The 21,291-nt window shown below is 42.0% G+C and overlaps 1 protein-coding gene across 4 annotated transcripts in view; it reads right to left on the bottom strand.

Annotated features, from left to right (window-relative positions):
• The window catches only part of TRPC3 (transient receptor potential cation channel subfamily C member 3), a 63,885-nt gene extending 59,637 nt beyond the window's left edge, over positions 1–4,248 (bottom strand). The window contains exons 1-2 of one of the 4 annotated variants that reach the window (XM_073341036.1): positions 3,666–4,248; positions 2,832–2,870 (exon numbers count right to left, since the gene is read on the bottom strand). In XM_073341036.1, coding sequence (XP_073197137.1) covers positions 2,832–2,870; positions 3,666–3,889 — 263 coding nt within the window. In that variant the 5' untranslated portion in view covers positions 3,890–4,248. Of the gene's footprint in view, positions 1–887; positions 2,871–3,665 lie in introns of those variants that run through there. The other 3 variants (XM_073341037.1, XM_073341039.1, XM_073341038.1) reach the window with 3 other exon arrangements.
• Between the last annotated feature and the right edge of the window lie 17,043 nt (positions 4,249–21,291).

Below are 21,291 nucleotides of genomic sequence, written 5' to 3' on the forward strand. Positions count from 1 at the left end.
TAAGCTTACGTGAGCTACAGCTCACTTCATCGGATGCATACAGTGGAAAATATAGTGGGGAGATTTTATATACACAGAGAACATGAAACAGTGGATGTTACCATACACACTGTAACAAGAGTGATCAGGAAAGGTGAACTACTACCAGCAGGAGAGTGGGGAGCGGGAAGGGGGCGGGAACCTTTTGTAATGATAATCAAGGTGGGCCATTTCCAGCACTTTACAAAAACAGTAGGAGGGGAAATAAACAAGGGGAAATAGTTTTACTTTGTGTAATGACCATCCACTCCCAGTCTTTATTCAAGCCTAAGTTAATTGTTCCAGTTTGCAAATCAATTCCAATTCAGCAGTCTCTCGTTGGAGTCTGTTTTTGAAGGTTTTTTGTTGAAGAATTGCCACTTTTAAGTCTGTAATCGAGTGACCAAAGAGATTGAAGTGTTCTCCGACTGGTTTTTGAATGTTATAATTCTTGACGTCTGATTTGTGTCCATTTATTCTTTTACGTAGAGACCGTCCAGTTTGGCCAATGTACATGGCAGAGGGGCATTGCTGGCACATGATGGCATATATCACATTGGTAGATGTGCAGGTGAACGAGCCTCTGATAGCGTGGCTGATGTGATTAGGCCCTATGATGGTGTCCCCTGAATAGATATGTGGACACAGTAACAATATGATCCCATCCTTCTTTTACAATGTTTTATCAATACTTGTCTCTGTCATTTTGTCTTGTTTACAAAACTATGATGAATACAACCAGAACCCTGGATATATGAATGTATAGTATACATCATGTAGCAGCCCAGCACTTGTCAGTACATAACTTGGATAGATAACTGGACTGGGAATCAAGAAACCTGGGTTTTATTCCCGGTGCTGCCACTCACTTGTTGTATAACCTTGGGCAAGTCACTTTAGTCCTCTTTGCCTGTTTCCCCTTCCATCCTTTATCTGTCAGGTTGACTAAGATGGTAAACTCTGCAAGCAGGGGACTGTCTCTTATTCTATGTTTGTACAGCTACAGCGCCTACCAGGCCACCTTATCTCAGTTAATCAGTATACTTATTCACATTGATGTCATTAATATGTGCTACAACTTTTTAGCATTTAAAATCCTATTTAAAACAGCATTCCAGAGGAAACGACCTGACTATCTAGCAGGAACCCTCTCTAACATGTTATGTTAGTTTGGAATCAGACTGCAGGGTTGGGCATTCAGTAGAGATAACAGAGGTTACATATCCTTTCCCCTCTATGCCCTGTTGCTTCAGCATGTCCTATTACGTTGATTGGGGAGTACTAGTATCAGCCCCGTGGACAGTCACTTCCAACTATTATAGCAGAAAGTGCTAGGACAGGAATGCAAGAGCTGTATTGTGATAAGTAATTCCAACAGGTGGAGCTCATCCCAGATACAAAAGCCTTGAGCTGAGTAAACTGGACTCAGGTATTAGTCCATGTTGGCGTAATATTCATTTCTTAAGGAAGGGAGTTTGTAAGTGGTTCTGTGACACCATTTATACTATCAGAGAAGAGATCTAGAAATTTAAGTCTCTTGATGTCTGGGCCACTGGATACAAAGCATAATACAGTGTAAACCTCCTACCCAGGGATGGTAGAATCTATATATATTTGTGATTATCACATTCTAAGTGTTACTCTAATTGTTGTATTTTAAAGTCTTCCCCGGTGTGATTTTAATTAAGCACTCTTACAAACAGAACAAATTATGTAATAATATATAACTCAATAAAGTGTTAATTTGCTTAGTAAGGAAAACATTTAATTAAGAATTAATTTGACCTGAAATTGTAAGATATTGAGGTAATCCTTGGAGACCAAAATATTGAAATGTCAACCAAAACTATAACATATTAAAGGACTGAACAATTCCTAGGCATACACACAAAAACTGGGCAAGCCAGTCCCTTCCTAGTCCTCTTTCTCTAGCTAGATAGTTTATTGATTTTGTAAAACAGATAAAAAATTTAACATCTTTATAAAAGTAAATGTATTTCTGTTGCAGGTAAGTCCTCTTAACTATTAACCATCATGATGTTTTCAGAAGGTGTCAAAACTTGAAATAAACTTACAAGATGCAGTTCAAAAGTTTGTCCCTCTGCACATTTCTTTCAGTTTTCTATTTTTGGGGTGTGATTCTATTAGTGTAGATTTTGAACATATTTTTCACCATATGAGAATGTTAAGATACTTTTGTACCTGTGTGAGGTAATAGGTTTTTTTTTTCTGCTGGGACAAGAGAACTTCATTAACTCCCAAAACTTTGACTAAGCCAGCAGTTGGATTTTCTCAGAAAACTATTTTACTTGGCACAAAACATCATATAGCTGTGTTATGTAATTGCTGTGAATGTAAATTAAGTTTAGTCAGTAGGATATTAAAACATCCTTTCTTAGGAAATGTCTTGGATTTTGAGTAACCTTACTAATAAGTTTGGTAAAACATTTCCATCCTGGCTTTTGCAGCAGGGATCTGCGCTGTGTCACATATAACACAAATTTAATTTTAAAAGTTTTATGTGAATAACAGTCCATTTGAAAGAATAAAGATTGCCCGAGAAAACCTGCTCTTGGTAGGATATATAAACAAACTGATAAACCATCGCATTTCTCTCCTGTTTGCATTCAACAAAATCCTTTGCAATATTTCATCTGGGTCTAGCTCTAAGAGGTAAACGCTGGTAAAGGATAAGCAGGATAGAAGCTCTAATACTGTCTGTCCGGGTCACTTTGCTGGAGTGCGCAGGAGAGCCACCAGGGGGCACTGCTGACCCTCGGTCTGTGAGCTCCTTCCTTGGGCCTCCTGCCTACCGTGAGAATTTTGGGGGTGTGGGGAGGGTCTCCTTCCTTCTGCATGAGAAACAAACTGAAAGGTTGTGTTACAAAACCAGGCCACCCCACCCAGCCTAAAGAAGGGAGAAAGCCTCTATCTACTGTATCTGCATCCAGGCTGTCCCCTTCCCTCTGGTTTTTTCCCCCTTCTTCTTCTGTCTTGCTTCAAATCCAGATGTAACTCCGGAACTAAATGGAAGTCTATTTTTCCTCCAACTCAGAGAGACACATTCTAGCATTACATTTAATTCCCCAGAACAGCAAATCTCACTGACCCCTCTCCAAGTGGTCCAGGCACCTGCTCTGCCTGATAATTTTACTGACGCAGCATCCTTCCCTTTCCCAGTCCCTTGCCTCGAGTAATAAAGCAAACTCTGGGGAGGGATTTGTAACCCCGGCATCATCACGGCTTTATTGAAAGCACCCACCCCAAGGCTAGTTACATCCTCCCCCGTCCGCTCTGCCTGACTCAGCCCCGGCACTTGACTTGCCGCTGAATCTGTATTTCTAAAGGGAGATCATCGCCTCAGCGTCTCCTCCGAGCGGCACCAAGGGAACTGGCCCGTTCACCTGATGCCGCTGGAGAGACCCAGGCAGGCGGGTGCCGGAGCGGGGTGTGTGTGTGTGTGGGGGGGGTGCCCCGGTTTGGCGGGACTGCCCCAGCCCCAGTGGCTCGTTCACCTGCCTCGCAGCCGCCGGGGCTGTCACGCGTTGGCGTGACACCCTCTAACTTTGTGGCAGTACGATCGGCGCCGCCGGGGCACCAGCAGGAAGGGGGCCACCCCCCCCCCGCAGCCAGCGCCGGGTACTTACATGGTGCGGACCAATGGAAGGGGCGGGTAGTAGCCGTAGGGTTCCCGCTGGGTTTTCACTGCTCGCTGCTGCTGCTGAGAGGGCTCCAGCCCCCCATTGACGCCTCTCCAGCCCCGCCGCCGGCGCTGCTGCTCCTCTTCCTCTCCCCCGTCCTCCTCCTCCTGCTGCTGCTGGGGGAAGGTCACTCTCCCCTGCTCCTTACCTCGCCTGCCCTTGCTGGACATGCTCAGGTTCTTCTCAGGATGCGGCTGCTGCTCTTGCTGCCGGTCAGCCCCGGCTAGCAGCCTGTACTGGGGAAGCGAAGGGGAGGAAAGCCCTGCCCAGCAAGGGACAGAGCAGCTGGAAGGGACAAAACCCTCACCAGAAAAGAATATCCCTTCCCGTCCCTTCTCCTTCCAGGCTGCTGCTGCTGCTGCTTGTCAGGAAGGAAAGACAATGTGCAGCCTGATAGGGAGAGCTGGGGAGTAGGTCTGAGTGAGGAGCTGCTGAGGAGAAAGGACTCCAGGTCTGCCCCTCTCCTCTCCCTTTTCATCATCACTTTGCTAGGACAGACAGCATCATCACTCCGAGAGAGAATCGATCATCTCCCAAAGCAGGCAGTGAGGAGAGGAGGGGACTCCACTCCGACCTGCACATGAGCAGGGGAAATGACAGCTTCCCTCTCCCGCCCCCAAATCAGTGCATATCTCAGAACAAAGCTGGGGAATTTAAGAACAATTCCTACTGAAGGAAGGACAGGCAAGGCAACTTTGCTACGGGGCAGTTATAAGGATCCCCAGACACAAATGAAGCCCCAGACATAAAGCTAAGCAGCCTTTATGTGCATTTTATCGATGTAAATCGTTTTTCTCCCAGGCATAACTTCTGAGTAGGTTTATATGTACAATAATATTAACATGGACATGGTGCTTTCAAGAATATTCAAAAAGACACAAATTGTATATTATATATGCATAGCAGGATGAAGCAGTGCATGGCCCCAAACTGTCATTTCCACAAAAACGTCCAAGAAACAAATTAAAAAGCCATCAATTGCCTGACACAATCACATAAGTCTCATAACACATTACATTTCTGAGCAGTCTTCCCCCTTCTCTCCCTCCCCAGCCCAGGAAAATGGTTTAAATAAGGTTCCCTACACCTGAAAATAAGAAGAGTTCAACATTTTCACTGGCTTGCCTATGACAAAAATACAATGACAATCTAGCTTTCCAAATTATTTTTAAGTGACAAGTATAAAGCTAAAACCAATGTGAGTGTTAAGACACTTATTATGCAATTATAATTATACCCATTTGTATAGAGCTCAATCACAAAGATTCTTGTTGTAAAAAGGAGAATACAAAGTTACTTCTTCTTTTGTTCCTATGAGAGTTTCAGGTAATTATATTATGAGTCAAATTATGCCCTCATAACTGTGCAACCCCATTAGAGTCAGTGGGGTTGGACTGAGGGAAAATTTAACTTCATCTGTTTTCATAAGGAGTCTGTACAGCAATCAATTTGTTAGTTTATTCATTACTGTATAGCTATTCTCTCTCTATCTCCACATTGCAGACTGCAACCAGGTTTTTTTCTTGCTTTGAACTTAAAGGCTTAATGTAGCAGCCACTATACATTGGAGTTGAGAAAGACTGAAGTCCAGATCCTACTGCCACTGAAGCTAATGGGAGTTTCAGTATCTATTTCAATGGGAGCAGAATCCATCCCCAAACACCACTCTCTCCTTAGACAGAGATATAACTATTGAGCAACACAAGGTATTGCTGGGTCTGAGTGTATGGGTCTCCTCAGCAAGCCTCAAGAAAAGGTTTGTAATATCTTACTTCTTTCTTTTCTGCTGCACATCTAGTTTTCAATATGAGCTGAGATTTTGCATTGCATATTTTCACCACTCATAAGTTTGTATTGTTGCATGTGTAGAAAGAATCCTGAAGAGATGCATAACCTCATTCTAGTTCTGCTAACACTTTGGCATTTGGAAAATGAATCCATTTGTCTTTGTCAGTTTAATCCATTAAAAAAAAATCAGTGGGCCATTATCTGCCCATTTACACCATGTCTAACCCGCTTTGTCTTCAATAGGATTACATAGGTTGTAGGGCAGAATTGGCCCAGTTTTAGGTATTTATAAGCACTCATCACCATACTAAGTGCTCACCACAGCAATTTAGAATCGCATAGGATTATCTATACAAGACGGACATCAGGATGTTAAACCTAATTCTTCTACACTGTATTAGCACCCAGTCAGCCAATGCATTCAGCTAGCACTGACTCCAACAGAATCTCATTGACCTAAAACAATAATACTTATTTTGCACTCCTTACTCAGGAAAGGCTCCGGTTCTATTCAGTGGAAGTTTTGTCTGAATAAGGGATACAGGATTAGGCCTTATGCCTCTCCTATAGAATTTCCTATGGGAAAAAAAGTGAGCACATGGGTTTACAAAAATTGCTTCTCAAGAATATGGGTAATATAAGGACTCTAAATATCAAGTTGATTTAAAAAAAAGTTATATACCATAGGGCCAAGAACCAATCCTTGAAGGACCCCACTGAAAACAAACCCACTCAATGAAAATTCCTGATTTACAATTACATTTTCAGACCTATCAGTTAGCCACTGTTTAATACATATAATGTGTGCCACGTTATTTTATATCATTCTAGTTTTTTTTAAATCAAAATATCATGTGGTACCAAGACAAACACAGTAGAGAAGACTGAGTATATTACATCAACATTATCATCTTTATCATCCAAACTTGAAATGTCATCAACAGAAGATAAATTAGTCTGATAGGATCTATTTCCCATAAACCCAAGATGATTACCACTAACAGGGACGGATTAACCTTTTGTGGGCCCAGTGCCAACATATTTGTGGGCCCCCATGGGGTGGGAGGTTGGTCCCCGGGAGCAAGGCAGGGGCTGGGGCCAAAAGCACAGCAAGGCAGAGGAGGGGTCGGTTCCCAAGAGGGGCGGGGGCCAGGGGCAAGAGCACAGTGGGGCAGGGGGATGGAGTTGGTCCCCAAGCAAGGCTGGGGCCAGGGGAAAGTGGTGGGGGGGAGGGCGCAGATAGGAATTCCCCGGAACACTATGGAGCAGGTACTTACCTCTCTGCACCAGAGCTGGGTTCTTGGGAGCCCGTTCTCTCTCTCTCTCTCTCTCTCTCCAGCTGAGCAGCAACTCTTCCAGGCAGCAGCAGCAGCAGCTGCTTTTCCCACTCTCCTGGCAGGGAGGCTGATTTCAGATACTCCTGTAACTGGACTTCTAGTGTCTGGTCAGCAGTGCTGACCGGACACTGCCAGGTCCACTTTTCACCTCGACTTTCTGGTCGAAAACCAAACAGCTGGCAACGGGGACACTGGAACGGGGCGGGAGGGCTAGGGGGCCATGGCATCATCACTTTTAAAAGTGAGAGGGCTAGTAGTTGGTGTCTGCTACAGATCACCAAATCACATTAGGAAACAAGATGGCTGCCATCTTAGGTACTGATCTATAATGTTTAGGGAAAAAACTGTGTGATCACGGGGGACTTCAGTTTGAGTGACATATGCTAGAGATCTCATGCTGCCAGAACTAAAATATCCTTGGAATTTTTAAACATTATAAATGGCAATTTCCTAATTCAAAAAGTGCTGCAGCCACCATGGGGAAATTCTTGATTAGATCTTGTCCTTACAGATAAAGAGAAACTGATCACAGAATTAAAAATTAATGGTAGCTTAGGTATAAGTGATCATGACTTGATCACCAATTGAGCCAAATGAGCTGGGAGAAAGAATTGAATTGGAAAAATGTGAATGATAATTGGAAATCCATATAAGAACATCTTACTGGATGTCCCAATTGAGGAAGAAGGCTCTGCTGGTTAAAAAACCAACCTGGTATAGACAGGAAGTGAAGACAACTATAGAACATAATATATAACAAATGGAAGAAAGGGGAAGCTGATAGTGAGGAGTATAAATTGGAAGTTAGAAAATGTAGAAAGTGATAAGGAGAAATCTAAAACCAGCAGACTTAAGGAGAATAGGAAGGAGTTTTTAAAATATATTAGAATCAAAAATATTGTGTTCCTATAGCTTTAACCTGGTTCCTGTGAATCCATTGCCATGGGGGCCTTTGTTTGACTCAGGGAAGGCTAACTGGGGTCATTGGGGCATGTGAGCCAGGTCCCCCCATTAAATCCTTAAGGAAGCTAACATGTGCCTTTAGATCCCTGTTTTTTCCCCGTAATTCCTGGGACCTACTCTGACTGTTTTCCAATTTCTCTGCTGATATGGTAGCAGAGGCAGCAGGCGCTGAGGCTGTCTGAGCCTGAACCTTCCCCAGGTCACGCTCCCTCCGAGCCTCCATTAAGTCCTCACAAAATGCCTCCAGTTCCCTGGTGTGCTCCGCTTTGGTGGCTTGCCATTGCCACAGAAGCCACGCTCCCGTGGTGGTTTGTCCCTTTTTATCAGGTTTGTACAACACTAAATACTTTTCATAATTATTCTCCAGGTCCATGATTGTGTCCCCTCCCGAGATCACCCTGGAGCTCCAGGGATCTGTGCCTAAGTTCTGCAGCCATGCCAGAAAGGGAGAGGGACGACTGACTGGGCCCCACTCATATTTCTGTCTTTTCCTTCTTACTCTTGTCTTTTCCAAACATTAGCATGGTGGCCTCTGTTTCTCCTCCAGCTGAGACTACCTGGGGGATGCCAACCCATGCCCTATGGTACTCGGGAAAACGAGAAAACTGACACTATCTGAGACTACTAGTCTCCCCTTTTTCCTCTCCAGCCGAGACTGCCCAAGGGACATCGACCCAACCATTGTGGAACTCGGGAAAACAAGGGGGGGGGGTGAGAATTCCCAACACTATCTGGGACTACTAGGATACCCATGAAACCCGGAACCACCAAACCTGTTCGTCAGACACTGCTTCCTTTCAATTTAACCCTTTGTTTCCTGGCCAATGCACCAATTAATGTTGCCCGTTCCCTGGAATCAGGCCAAGAAATAACCACAAAGGTCGAATTGAAACAGTATTGAGGGTTGATTTATTGCTTGCTTCCTTTATTTGCGCAATTATGCTTACACACACACACATCCCATTTATACTGGTGACAGGCTGCGTGGTTTTGTAACAACATAACAGGAAACCTACACAGACATGGAAACCTACACAGACAGACTGCATTCGAAAGAGCAAAGCGGGGAGTAGATGGGGGAATGGGCTGCCCCTCCTCCCAAGGGCGCAGGAGCTGCTCCTGCCTGGCAGAGGCCAAGCCATGGATGGGGCCGCGTCTGGCTGCAGAAGAAAGCTAATGTTGTGCCAAATTTTAAAAAGGATAAATGGGATGTCCTGGGTAATTATGATCCTGTCAGCCTGACATTGATCCTGGACAGGATAATGAGTGGCTCATATGGGACTTGATTAATAAAGAATTAAATGAGGGGAATGCAATTAATGGACAGTACTGGGTTTACAGTGGCACCAATGGTGCCAGGCCCACGCTTGGAAGGAGCCCATTGTGGTTGCCAGGCAGGAGTGCTGGAAGCTCCCTAGAAGTGGGGGAGCCACTGCCACAGACTGTGGCCCTGCCCCTTGCTCTGCCCATGCTCCACCCTGTGGCCCCACCCCACACCATGGCCCTGTCTCTTCACCCGTGGCCTGCTCCTGCTTGGCTTCTCCCCACCCCCTCTCAGCTTTTCCCCCCCAAGGCCACACCCACCATTCGTTCCTACAGCCCCTCCCCCTCCCCCTCCCCCTCCCCCATCACTCTCCCTTAAGGCATCTTGTGCTTTCTCTGTTAGGACATTGATCCACAGTTAGTGTCTTCAGAGTTAGTGTCTTGGAAACAGGTAATGCCATTTTTGACAGAATGTGACTGCCACACCCCCTCCTCTTTTGCTAATTCAGTCATAGAATATCAGCGTTGGAACGGACCTCAGGAGGTCATCTAGTCCAACCCCCTGACTCAAAGCAGGACCAATCCCCAATTTTTGCCCCATATCCCTAAATGGCCCCCTCAAGGATTGAACTCACAACGCTGGGTTTAGCAGGCCAAAGCTCAAACCACTGAGCTATCCCTCCCCCCGTCCAGTCCTTCCTAAATAGATTATAACCATTGATTTTAACATTCCAATTATGTGAATCATCCCACCAGGTTTCAATAATACCAGCTAGATTGAATTTTTGCTTGTAAATGAGCAATTTCAATTCCTCTTGTTTGTTTCTCCGGCTCCTAGCATTGGTGTATAGGCAATTCAAGAATTTCTTCTCTTCATGTCTATTGGTTCACTGATTAATGTTGTTCTTAACATCTCTATTTTCTCATGAGTGCTCATAGCTTCCCTCTTTTTTACCCTCCCCCTTTTGATATTAGTTTAACCCTCTTCTGACTTGTGTAGCCAGCCTCTCCCCAAGGAGAGTGGTCTCTCTTCTACTAAGGTGAAGGTCATCCAAACTATACACCTCCCTCTCCCCATGGAAGGTGAGCTAATGTTCCACAAAATCAAAACCCTCCACCTTGCATCTAGTCTGCTTTTAATTTCCAGTCACTTATCTAGCCAGCAGTTCAACATTGCCTAATATAAAATATAGAAGGCTCTACTCTTTCCGAGAAAAATGAATACTTTTTGTATCTAGCTGAACAAAAATGACAGTTGAAAGCGTGGAGCACAGATATTTAATTTATACATCTGTTCCAGGATATTTGGAAGCTTATTAACATTTGAGTGGATACCATTTTTAATTTGTATTATTGAAAGACTGTTTACTGGCTACATTGAATTTTACTTGTGTATCCTGAGAAAACTTGTTATGACCATTTGAAATCAGGTCCCCTAAGTAATTAATACCAGACCCTTATCTTGGGAGACAAGCCATATGAAAAGTGTCTTGTCAATCTTTAAGCATGGATTATATCATAAAGAAACTACCAATAAAGAGCTTTAAGAATGAAGTATACACATCTATAGACAACAGGAATCTTCTATGGCGACAAGAATATTAAGATGAAAATTTAAGTGTGTGGGGAGATATATTATTATTAAATGACCTAAAGAATGAGCGGTGACTTAATTTTTTAAAAATCAGTACCACCATTCCCCCCACTCCCACCACCCAATTTAGAGCATTCCTTCTTTCATAAGGAGTGGCATATGCTATCTTTTGATAATGAGAATCCAAACTCTACCCCTATCCTTAAGAATCAATATTTAACTCATATACACTTGTTTTTCCATACAAAACTTCACAGGAGAGACAGTGCCCAATAGCACTGCCCTTAGTCATTAAAAACTTCCAGGAGTGAAGAATGAGGGTCCATAGACTTTTTAAATAAAAGTGATGCGGAAACTGAAACAATGGCACTTAATGTGGACTCCTGCCAAGATGCACCTATCTCCAAGTTCTCCCCCAGTGCAGAACTTCAACAGCCAGGCTGTATGTTGATCTCCTCAGCCATAGGCTAGGTGGGGAGGAATTCCTCCTCCCATACTGCAAAGCAGCAAAAGTGCTACTCAGCTGCCATTACTGCAGCTTCAGGGCTGGTATAGCTGTTGGATCATATTAAAGAAGTTCTGTATTAAAATCACAAATGAGTTTGATTCCCCATAGTTTAAATTCCAGGGTATTACTAATTAAGAGGTCTCTTGGTTTTTGGTACTGTTTCTCTCCCTCTATGTGTGAAACTTGCAAGCTGCTAATTGCGTTAGTACGTTCTAAGACAGAGTCTGTTCTCAAAGCAATTCACACAGAGAGAGACTCAAAGCAATACTCTGTAACAACAGAAACAGCACCCAGAGACTCCCCGCCTTTTTGTTGTATTATCAATTGTGATTAAAATAGAGATAGAGGATGTGTTTGGATGGATGCTTGGTATGGATAATAACTGAATGATCAGGGAGGTGCCAGCCTAAGAATCCAGTGTCCATCAGCTGAAGAAGGCGTCAAGTGGAAATAATCAGAGGACCCCTGGGGGGGCAGACTGGAATCCACCCAACAGCCTTAAGAATGGGAGAACCAAAGAACAAGATAACATCTAGCAGCACGGAGCCGTCAGGAATGTGCTATCTGCTGATTGATTCAGCAACAGCATGATGAAGCAATTCCCACAGACTGGCATAGGAAGAAATTCCTATAAAAATGGACTCTAGAAAGTGAGAACTTTGGGGTCTGATTCTGCAAACCAACTTCCAGGAGCATCAGATGTGCATCTGACAAGGCCCTGCTCCCTCCTCATGTCCAGGCCACCTGGCCAGTGGCTTGGCATGAGCAACTCTAAGGCTGGTAACTAGGATAACAACCCTGCAGAACCTGTGCGTGTGTTTGTATGAATGAATGTGTGAATAAATATGAGATTGAATGGAATGTTATAGCTATAACTAACTGCTTACTATGATTCTTTCTGTATTCACAATAAATGTGGTATTTTGCCTTTTCCCCTTTAATAAGATCCTGCTGGTTTTTATTTTATTGGTATAACATAGCCTCAACATCCCCTGTGTAACCCCTCTAAAGGAGAATGGCCACATAGCAGTGGATCCATTTTCCCTGCTCCTCCAGCAAACTTTCCACTGTACAGTAGTATTCTAGGAGCCTCTGATGAACTTGGCTCAATAGCACACAGGGGAGGCACATCTTCTTTGTGGGCTCCTCAAATTTTCCTACTCTGATGCAGCAGAACCACCCCTTGTGGCAGGTGAGTCTCAGGGGGTTATCCAATACAAATTCTTGCCGGTCAGGCTCATGGGCCCACAACCTCAGCTGTTTCTCAGCTATGTAACAATGACATTTTATGTAACTAAACATGACACACTAGGTTACATTTAATCACATCTAGCAGCAGTAAAAATTCTCCTAGAAATGTCCTAAGGAAATTAGCTATTTAATTACTACTAACAATCATTTTATTTCTATTTTCTTTGTATGCAATTTCTTGCACCTTGAGAGCCTTTGTTAGTGATGCTTATGATCATCTTATTTTTAAACTTTTTTTAAAAAACTGTAAATCCCCAGTTTCCCTCACAATTTGTGGAGTTCTGCTAAATCAGATTATTGATGTCACAAATTATGGGGGGAGGAGGGGAACAATTGGAGGGGACAAGTTACCCAGACAAACCTCAGTGGCTTTCAAGTCAGATTTCATGAGGCATCATGGTATGAAGTAGAGGGAATTGTTCTTCAAAGGAGGGGGAGGGATTTAGGCTTCCAGTCCCACAGATCTGCAAATAAGTACCATAGAGCCATCTGTACAAAGGGCCAGAACATCTGTATCGAGGAGCTGCCCTTGTATACTGCATTATTTCTTGGCAACATGATCCCTTTAGGAACCTTGCTTCTCCTAGCTGCCTTCTCTGTGCCTTCACCCATACCTCTCTGCGCAATGGAGGAAAAAAATGCAGAGAGGGTTTTCATAAAAGTTTCTGAGTCAGGCTGTCATGGTTGCTTTCATTCCAGATGTTCAGGAAGAAGATAATTTCACATAAATCAGCTATATCCCTTTCTCTGCCTTGTCGTATTACCCCAATCCACAAAGCCCAAATAAATACTGTTACCAAATAAATACTGTTAATGCTGAGGGGTCTCTACAGATTTGGACTAGGTGCTGCTGATTACATTCTTCTTCATCCTGCCCTCCCTATTTTACTTGTTAACTAGAGAGTTTTAGCCAGTTTAGGCTTGCATTTCAACTCTCCTTTCCAAAGAGAGGAGAAAATCCTTTCTGAGAAGTAGCTGAGATGTCAATTAAAAATTCCATTGTGTAGCTCAAAATCCTTGTATTGTTTTTGTTTCAGAAATATTCTGCACTTTTAACCAATATTTTCAGATCTTTTAGAAGCAATATATAGGGTCTATGTAGAAATGTATTTCTAATCTGCACGAGTAATAAATATAGATAATCTACAGTAGTCTGAAGGAACAGGAAGATTAGAGCTAGGCTATGAGATGATCTATCTTCTTGTATCTCAGCCACCACCGTGGTATGTGAGTAGTCATCAGTTCAAATGCAGCCCAAGGGTAAAGTTTTCAAAAACACTTAAGTGTCTTACATTAACAAAAGTGACTGAGGCTCTGAAGGGCCAGATCTGCAAAGGTATTTAGATGTCTAAAGAGAGACAGTTACGTGCTTTGGAGAATTCCAGTGGGTGCCTAACTCTCACTGAAATAAACCTTTTAAAATCTGACCCTAAATGTAACTTTTGAAAAATGTGCTCCCAAGTCACTTATGAAGTTTAACCCAAAGTCAATAATATTCCAGAGGCATTACTCCTCTTATAAATATTCAGTGACATCATTGCAGTTCTTAGTGAACAGATGTCCACATCAAAGCTACAGGAAAGACACCAAAGAATGAAGAACAGGTCCCTCCAGAAATGGTTTGAGATATATTGGTTGAACAGCATGGAGAAGCTTGTGCTGCTACTGTCTTGGCTCAATGGGACCTATATCTCCAGGGCTGTCAGTCTGACACATTTTCCATGAGCACTGAACAAATAGAATGTACAGTATTTTGAAATGACATGATTTTCGTTTAGAAACCCCCTACTTGGTAATCATTTAGATAGGAGTAAAAGAAAGATGTTACTACAGGGACACACTGAACAGTAAAAGAGTAAGATATTTAAAATAAATAATGGAGCATGGCAGAGACAGTAGTCTTTATTACATAGAGTGCTGTTCATTGAATTAATTTTCACATTAATGTTTGTTTGTGGTGTAGTTTTAGTTCCATAAGTATTATAGATCTCATCTGGAACAGCAGAATTAAGGCAATCTCTCACTCTTATCAAGAGAATGAGTTTATCAAGCTAGGGATACTTTGGTAAAATTGTACTGGACAATGGGATTGTTTATATACACCAACTGTTGGGATGGAATATTGTTATCCTTCTCAAAATTAAGAGAAGTGCACAATTTAGATAACACCGACTGACAGTGTCTCTAGCTGAGGTGACTGATCAGCCAAAGGGCAGGTCTAAAATGGAGTAAAATGCTTCAAGAAACTGCAGTCATAACTTTCCTTTGAGTGTGATAAAAAACAAGAATCCCAGCCTTATCTATTTTCTGGTTTCTATCTCTGTAAGATAAATGAATGGATCAAAGACCTGAATTATAAAACAAATACCAGCCTGATATCAGCATTTAAAAATAACAATGTTACCTTAAACTGAAGCTATTTCAACCAAAACCAGAATTGTTCAGAACTTATTGGGCTTCACCAGGATTAATGAGAGTGGCTATGAAAGTCAGTAAGAGGTTACTTAATGATGGTGAATAGAAGAGGTGTTTTCTTAATAAGATATGGGATATTCCATTAACAGAATTTTGGGGGGAGGCATGTTTAAGAATTAATTTGATAATGGACTTAATCTGCCTGTTGAAGCTAGGCATTATTTCCCAGGCGATATAAATTTAGTATTATGCATCAGCAAGATTCAAGAAAAAAAAAGTACGCTGCAATATCACCTTAAATTTTATATGATGATGCCAAAGTTCTTTGCAAACATTAAGTCTCATAACATTTCTGTCAGGTAAGTAAACAATATTTTTTGGGTTGTTAAGTAGTCTATCTTAAAGTGTATGATTTGTAGTTGTAGCTATATCAGTCCCAGGATATTAGCGAGACAAGATAGGTGAGGGAATATCTTTTATTGGACCAGCTTGTGTTGGCGAGAGATAACAAGCTTTCAAGCCACACAGAAGATGGTCCCATAAAAGATATTATGTCACCCACTTTGTCTATCTTAAAGTGTCATTTAATTTAATATATTTTCCAATACTTTTGCTGTGTTAAGTAACAGCTATTTTCAACTTTAGCCATTTCACAATATATTAAACTAAGTTCTTAACTATACATTTGCTGTGGTTCTGTCTTCAGCCTAGAGGGCTATTAGAGTTCCATGCTGTCATTGCTAACCTCACAGTTTATGCCTATTCTGTGTTCTAGAGGACCTAAAACCTCTCAATTAGGATAAATAGAGGAAAAATACTGGAATGTATCTTATTTTTCTCCTAAATCCAATATTTTCTCTTCTTAATCCAATTTGATTGCTGTAGCTGCATTTCTCCCTTCTTTGTATATTATTTCACTTCAGAAGAGATGCAATTTGTTGCTTCATTAAGTGGGCAGATATTTTGTTTTAGCTGACTCTTGTACATAATTAAGATTTAGGATCCTATGAGAGTTCTAATGCTTTTATCCCATAATGTGACCCAGACCTAAATCCTGGTCTCTGGTGTAAGATTAAGGTGGGCAGAGACCAAGAGGACTAACCTCAATTTCCAGAAGGGCCCCTTCAGTTCCCGAGTTCAAGAGGATAATTGACCCTCTGGTTGTTAAACTTTTCTAGAATTGGGATGATGCGTTATTATTAGCGCTAGGCAAAATGTTCACAACCCCCTCCCCACTCCCCCCCAAACCCAGCAAAGCTCATTTGGCTTCTGGTTTTGTCACCAACTCAAAACTGAGCCTAGATTTACCAAAGGATACTAAGTGAACCTGAATCCATATGTTTTTTTCCTCAACACTAGGTCACACATGGCTGCTTTTATTGAGCATCTCTTTGAATTTTAGAAGTAGGTAGAGCTTGGAACTTAAGGAATATGACTTTATGTGACTGCAAGTCATATGAGCATGAACCAAAACTGCTGAGTTTAACCCAGTTTGTGTGCCCAGTCCTGAAAAGTCCTCCATTCAAGACTTCACTAGGACACTTTGCATGAGCAAGGGTTGCAAGATCAAGTCCCTATTTTTTTTTTACAAAGTCCTTACAACCAAATTGTTAGCTTTTCTGAGAGCAGCAGAAAAGAATGATGTTTTGAAATTAGGCATATTGGAATCCACTATCTCTTTTCTGTTTTGTACGTCTGACACATTGTCTAGAGACCTACCAAGTTTAGTCATGGTAGAGTGGCCTCCTTCATGCCCCCATTGCCTTTCTAAAAAAAATATATATAAAAAATGTTAACGTTGGCATAGAATAAAGTATCAATGGAGCCTTTAACAAGAAGGTAAAATGTTACAATGCATAATATCAAAATTTCCCTTTTGAACTGAAACATCCTCTAAGACATTGCTTCTGAGGTATCCAAGAACTCTAACCATTTCCTAAGAGATTTTTGCTTCTGAGTACCCTTCATTTGTAGAATGTGCAGGAAGAGGTGCTTCATTTAAGAAATTTCTGCCTTGTATAAAACTAAATCTTTGTCCACTGACAACCTTGAGTGTAGAACAGGAGGCAAACAATACCTTAGGCTAGGTCCAGACATAGTCAATAGGGGCTCAATCCTGCAAGGAACTAATAAACTTAGCTTTAAGCATATTAATAGTTCCATTGATTTCACTGAGGCTACTTCCATGCTTAAAGTTAAGCATCTGCTTAAGGGCTTTCCTGTATCTAGGGTAGAGTGTTCAGCACTTTGCAGAACTGAGCCCTAGAAGAATAAAAAGGCCACAAAGGCATGTACACATGCTGGCGGTTCTGTCACATTAGTTTCTGTTGTTGATCATTTTCCCAATTCTTGTATAAAACTCATAGGTTATAACAGGAAAAAAGTCTTGCTCTGGGAAAACTACAATTGTATTTCTAGTTTTAGCAGATCTACTGCTGATGAAAGGTGATAGACTGACCGCACAAATACTGAAGATCAACGCGTCACATGAAGATGCAGTAGTAGCAACCTCCCCATTCTGTCCTGTCCAATATGCTTTTGCCTTGACCTACAGCAACTGCATCTAGTTATGTTTGATGGATCTGCTAAGCAGGAGATTACAACTCCCATGAGCCCCCTCTTCACAGGACTTCCCTTTCCCTTTCCCTGGCCAGAGGAAAGTGTCTTGAACCAGAAAGTGGCCAGGCTGGCTCTGTGAATTAGAGGCCGCATGTCAGACAAGAAGCTGCAGAGAAGCTGGATGCAGAAAGAAGTCCACAGGAACTGTACACAAAGCAGTGTTTAGAACAGGCTGTAAGGGCTGGACATTACAGCTGTGTATAGGTCTATACAGGACTTATTGGGAAGCTATATCCACTGGGCAGGGAACCAGTGCAGAGGGGCCCTGATGAGACACACTAACTGAACCTGGCTTAGAAACCCACAAGCTTCTATTTGCTTGAATAGAGATTGGACTGAAGAGGATACCCCCCCGCCCAAGACTGAAGAGCCCTAACTTGCACCTGGACTGCTTCAGGAACCCAAACATTCATGGCTATTGCTTACTTTGAACTGTAACTGTTAAGTCTCTACACCTAGGGTATCTACAACCTTTCCCTTTTGTGCCAGCCCTAGTAAAATACCCTTTCACTTAACCATTCAGACATGTGGCCTTTGGGCCTGTAAGGCCCAGCTGCTAAAGCACTTGGGGCTTGTCTCCAAGTCATGGTACACTACTGGCACCTTAAGTGTTTTGTGTACTTCATTACTGAGTAGCCTCAATATTTACATATGTGTAGGTAGTTTTATTTCATGTCCATACTGGGGAGATTTTTCAAAGGCCCAAAGGGCAGATAGGTTCCCAACTCCCTTTGTAAGTTAAGGAGAGTTGGATACCCAATTCCCATTTACACCCTGAAAATCATTCCCTTATGCCTTTGGCCTAGACTAATCTGTAGGAACTGGACTGAAACAAAATCAGCTCATTTCATACTGGCCACAAAACAACTGACAGATAGCAACAATTTTTGATCACTGCTGACCTGAGCCATATTTAAACCAGCAACCTCCAGCTTAAAGGCTGCATAATCTGTTCCTAACCCCTTGAACCACCTAGTCTGTTCCACAGGTATATACCTTAGGAAGCAACACACTGAATTACAAATGGGATTCAGGATCACAATGGATGAATAGAGTGCAGAGCAGATAAGATTTTAGGAAATTAGCAATGCTTTTTGTCCAGTGCAAATGATTAAGTCTGAATAAACTTGTAGACAGTTCAATCACTCTGTAACTGGGAGATCAGAAGCTGAGTTGCTGCAGGGTCAGGACGTGATAGACAGTACATAATAAATACAGAAACTGGTGACATAACTGTATAAACCAATCCACCGAGATTATTTCCCGACAACTATTTTTCCTGTCTTTTTACAAACTGTAATCATAATCTATTTTCATTTATGGACAAATTCCCAAAAAGCCCTCTGGGCACCTTAAGAGAATTAAATTAAAAACACAGCTAAACAATACAAGGAAATATGGCCAAATAAACATATCCCAGAGAGAGATAGGGGGTATCTATAGTGAAATACTAAGGGATCAGAGCCACAGAAATTAGTAATATTTAAATGAACTGTAAGAAAACACTGTTAATGAGCAAGTCTTTTACCTGTAAAAAAATCAACGTGCACAAATTGTCATAAGTTATCCGACCATTTTCCCAGGAAAACTGTACTTTGGATCTGTTCTTCTGGTTTGTAAACAACCTGTTTTATATAAATATTTCTAATAAAAATCTGGGAACATTAAATACCCAAGGAGAATTCTCTGATCCTTTCTGCAAAGGCTCTTTTCCTCCCCTGTAAAGTCAAAACGCTTAAAGTCTTTGTCGTGCTTTTAAACAGTTAATAGATAAAAGTAGAGTTGAGTTGAGTTGTTCTCTTTAAGCAAGTATCCATATGGAATTCTTCTGGTTTTCTTGGGAATTTGAAGTGGAACAAAAAAAATCAAGTAATGCTAAATTCATATTTTGAGGGTCCACAAGAGTGCAGTTTTCAGACCCTCAGGTTTTTGTAAGCCTAATTTTAAGGAGGATTCGTACAACCATGAAGATTTTCCATAGTCTCTAATGTCTTGTTCAATTGGTTTTGGTTCAGCTGCTGGAGAACTCTGCAGTTTTGATAGGAACTAAATATATTGGTCTTAAGACACTAGATTTATAGCTTATTATAACAATCTAACCCACTAACTCCCCTTTTTTGTCCTATGACCAGAGGTGTTAGTGGGTCACTTTACTTTAAATGGTTCCTTAGAATGTGTTAGCTACTTATACTAAATAATCTGCTCCACCTTGTATTTAGCTGTCACATGGAGTACCTTTCCCAGATCTGAAGCGCTCTGTGTAGCTCAAAAGCTTGTCTTCTTTCACCAACAGAAATTGGTCCAATAAAACATATTACTTCACCCACCTGGTCTCTCTATACTTACTGTATGATATTTGACCATATATCAGAATCTCACTTCACTTTATCACCTGTTCATCTCATCTTGATTCAGTCTTTCCATCAACACAAGTTCATTCAAGCATGAAGGAGAATGTCTTCAGCTTCGGATAGCACCGAACTTGTCCCCATAGTATGTTACTTGGCATTGTTCTTTTGGGGATGGGAGATGGGAAGAAATTAATGGTATGCCAAAACAAAGAACAAAAAGTAATGATATACTTCTCTTCTCACCTGCTATTTTTTCCAGATAGCCTGCATGTTAATATAACAAGCCCACAACCTCCACTTCAAGCATGGCTAACAGGGTCTTATTGCATTGGCTGACATATATTCTCTGTCCACTCAGCATGGAGCAGGGGAGTCTGACTACCTGTTCCTAAAAAACCTCATCAGTTCTTTGACTTCAGTGGTCTGGAAGTTTTGCCATTGACTTCAGTGGGGCTAAGATTTCACCATCTGCCATTATGGACGCACAAAAACAACCTATCCTCCTCGGAGGGTAGAAGAAACATTTCCCCTAGTTTCTATCAAACCAAACCAGACATGCAGCTGAGACAAGTTAAGAAGAAAGAAAGAAAATCTCAAGTTTCCTTCATTACAGGTGATGAGCATACACAGCTCCCACTGAAACACTGAAAATAAGACTTGTTACTCATCATCAGCACCTCTAGATCTTTGACATTGTGGACCAGAAACTTGTTGAATCTGGTGGGCAGCATGTGTTTCGTCTTTCTCTTGCTACCATAACCAGTGTTGGGCATCAAGATTTGGCCCTTGAATCTCCTGCGAGCTCTGTTATCGATACCTCTTGGTTTATGCCAGTTGCACTTGATATTGACATAGTGATCTGATTGATGGTGGATGAACTTCTTGGCTCTCTTCTTGACTATCTTAGGTTTCACCGGGGTCAGAGGGCAGGCATGGTGTCAGTTGCTAATGGTGGCCACCCTGAGAGGCAGCGCTGCTGAGAGAGCGCAACTGGTGTAAACCAAGAGGTATCGATAACAGAGCTCGCAGGAGGTTCAAGGGCCAACTCTTGATGCCCAACATTGGTTATGGTAGCAATAGAAAGACGAAACACATGCTGCTAACCGGATTCAAAAAGTTTCTGGTCCACAATGTCAAAGAACTTGAGGTGCTGATGATGAGTAACAAGTCTTATTGTGCAGAGATTGCTCACAATGTCTCCTCCAAGAACTGCAAGGAAATTGTAGAGCAAGCAGCTCAGCTTGCTATCAAGATCACCGATCCAAATGCCAGACTGAAAATAAGGCCATGTATGTCTACTCAACACAAGTCCATCAGGACAGAAGACATTCTCCAGTGAGTTGAGAACCAAATGTAAGGAGATGGTTGTTTATGTACCTAGAAATACAAACATATCTTAGCCAAGGTAAAGCCCCTAAAGCCATATAGTTCTCCATGCATGATCACACTCTCTTTGTGGTATACTGCATACAAACACGAAGAG

Source organism: Lepidochelys kempii, chromosome 4 (genome assembly GCF_965140265.1).
Source record: "Lepidochelys kempii isolate rLepKem1 chromosome 4, rLepKem1.hap2, whole genome shotgun sequence".
Taxonomy (NCBI): domain Eukaryota; kingdom Metazoa; phylum Chordata; order Testudines; family Cheloniidae; genus Lepidochelys; species Lepidochelys kempii.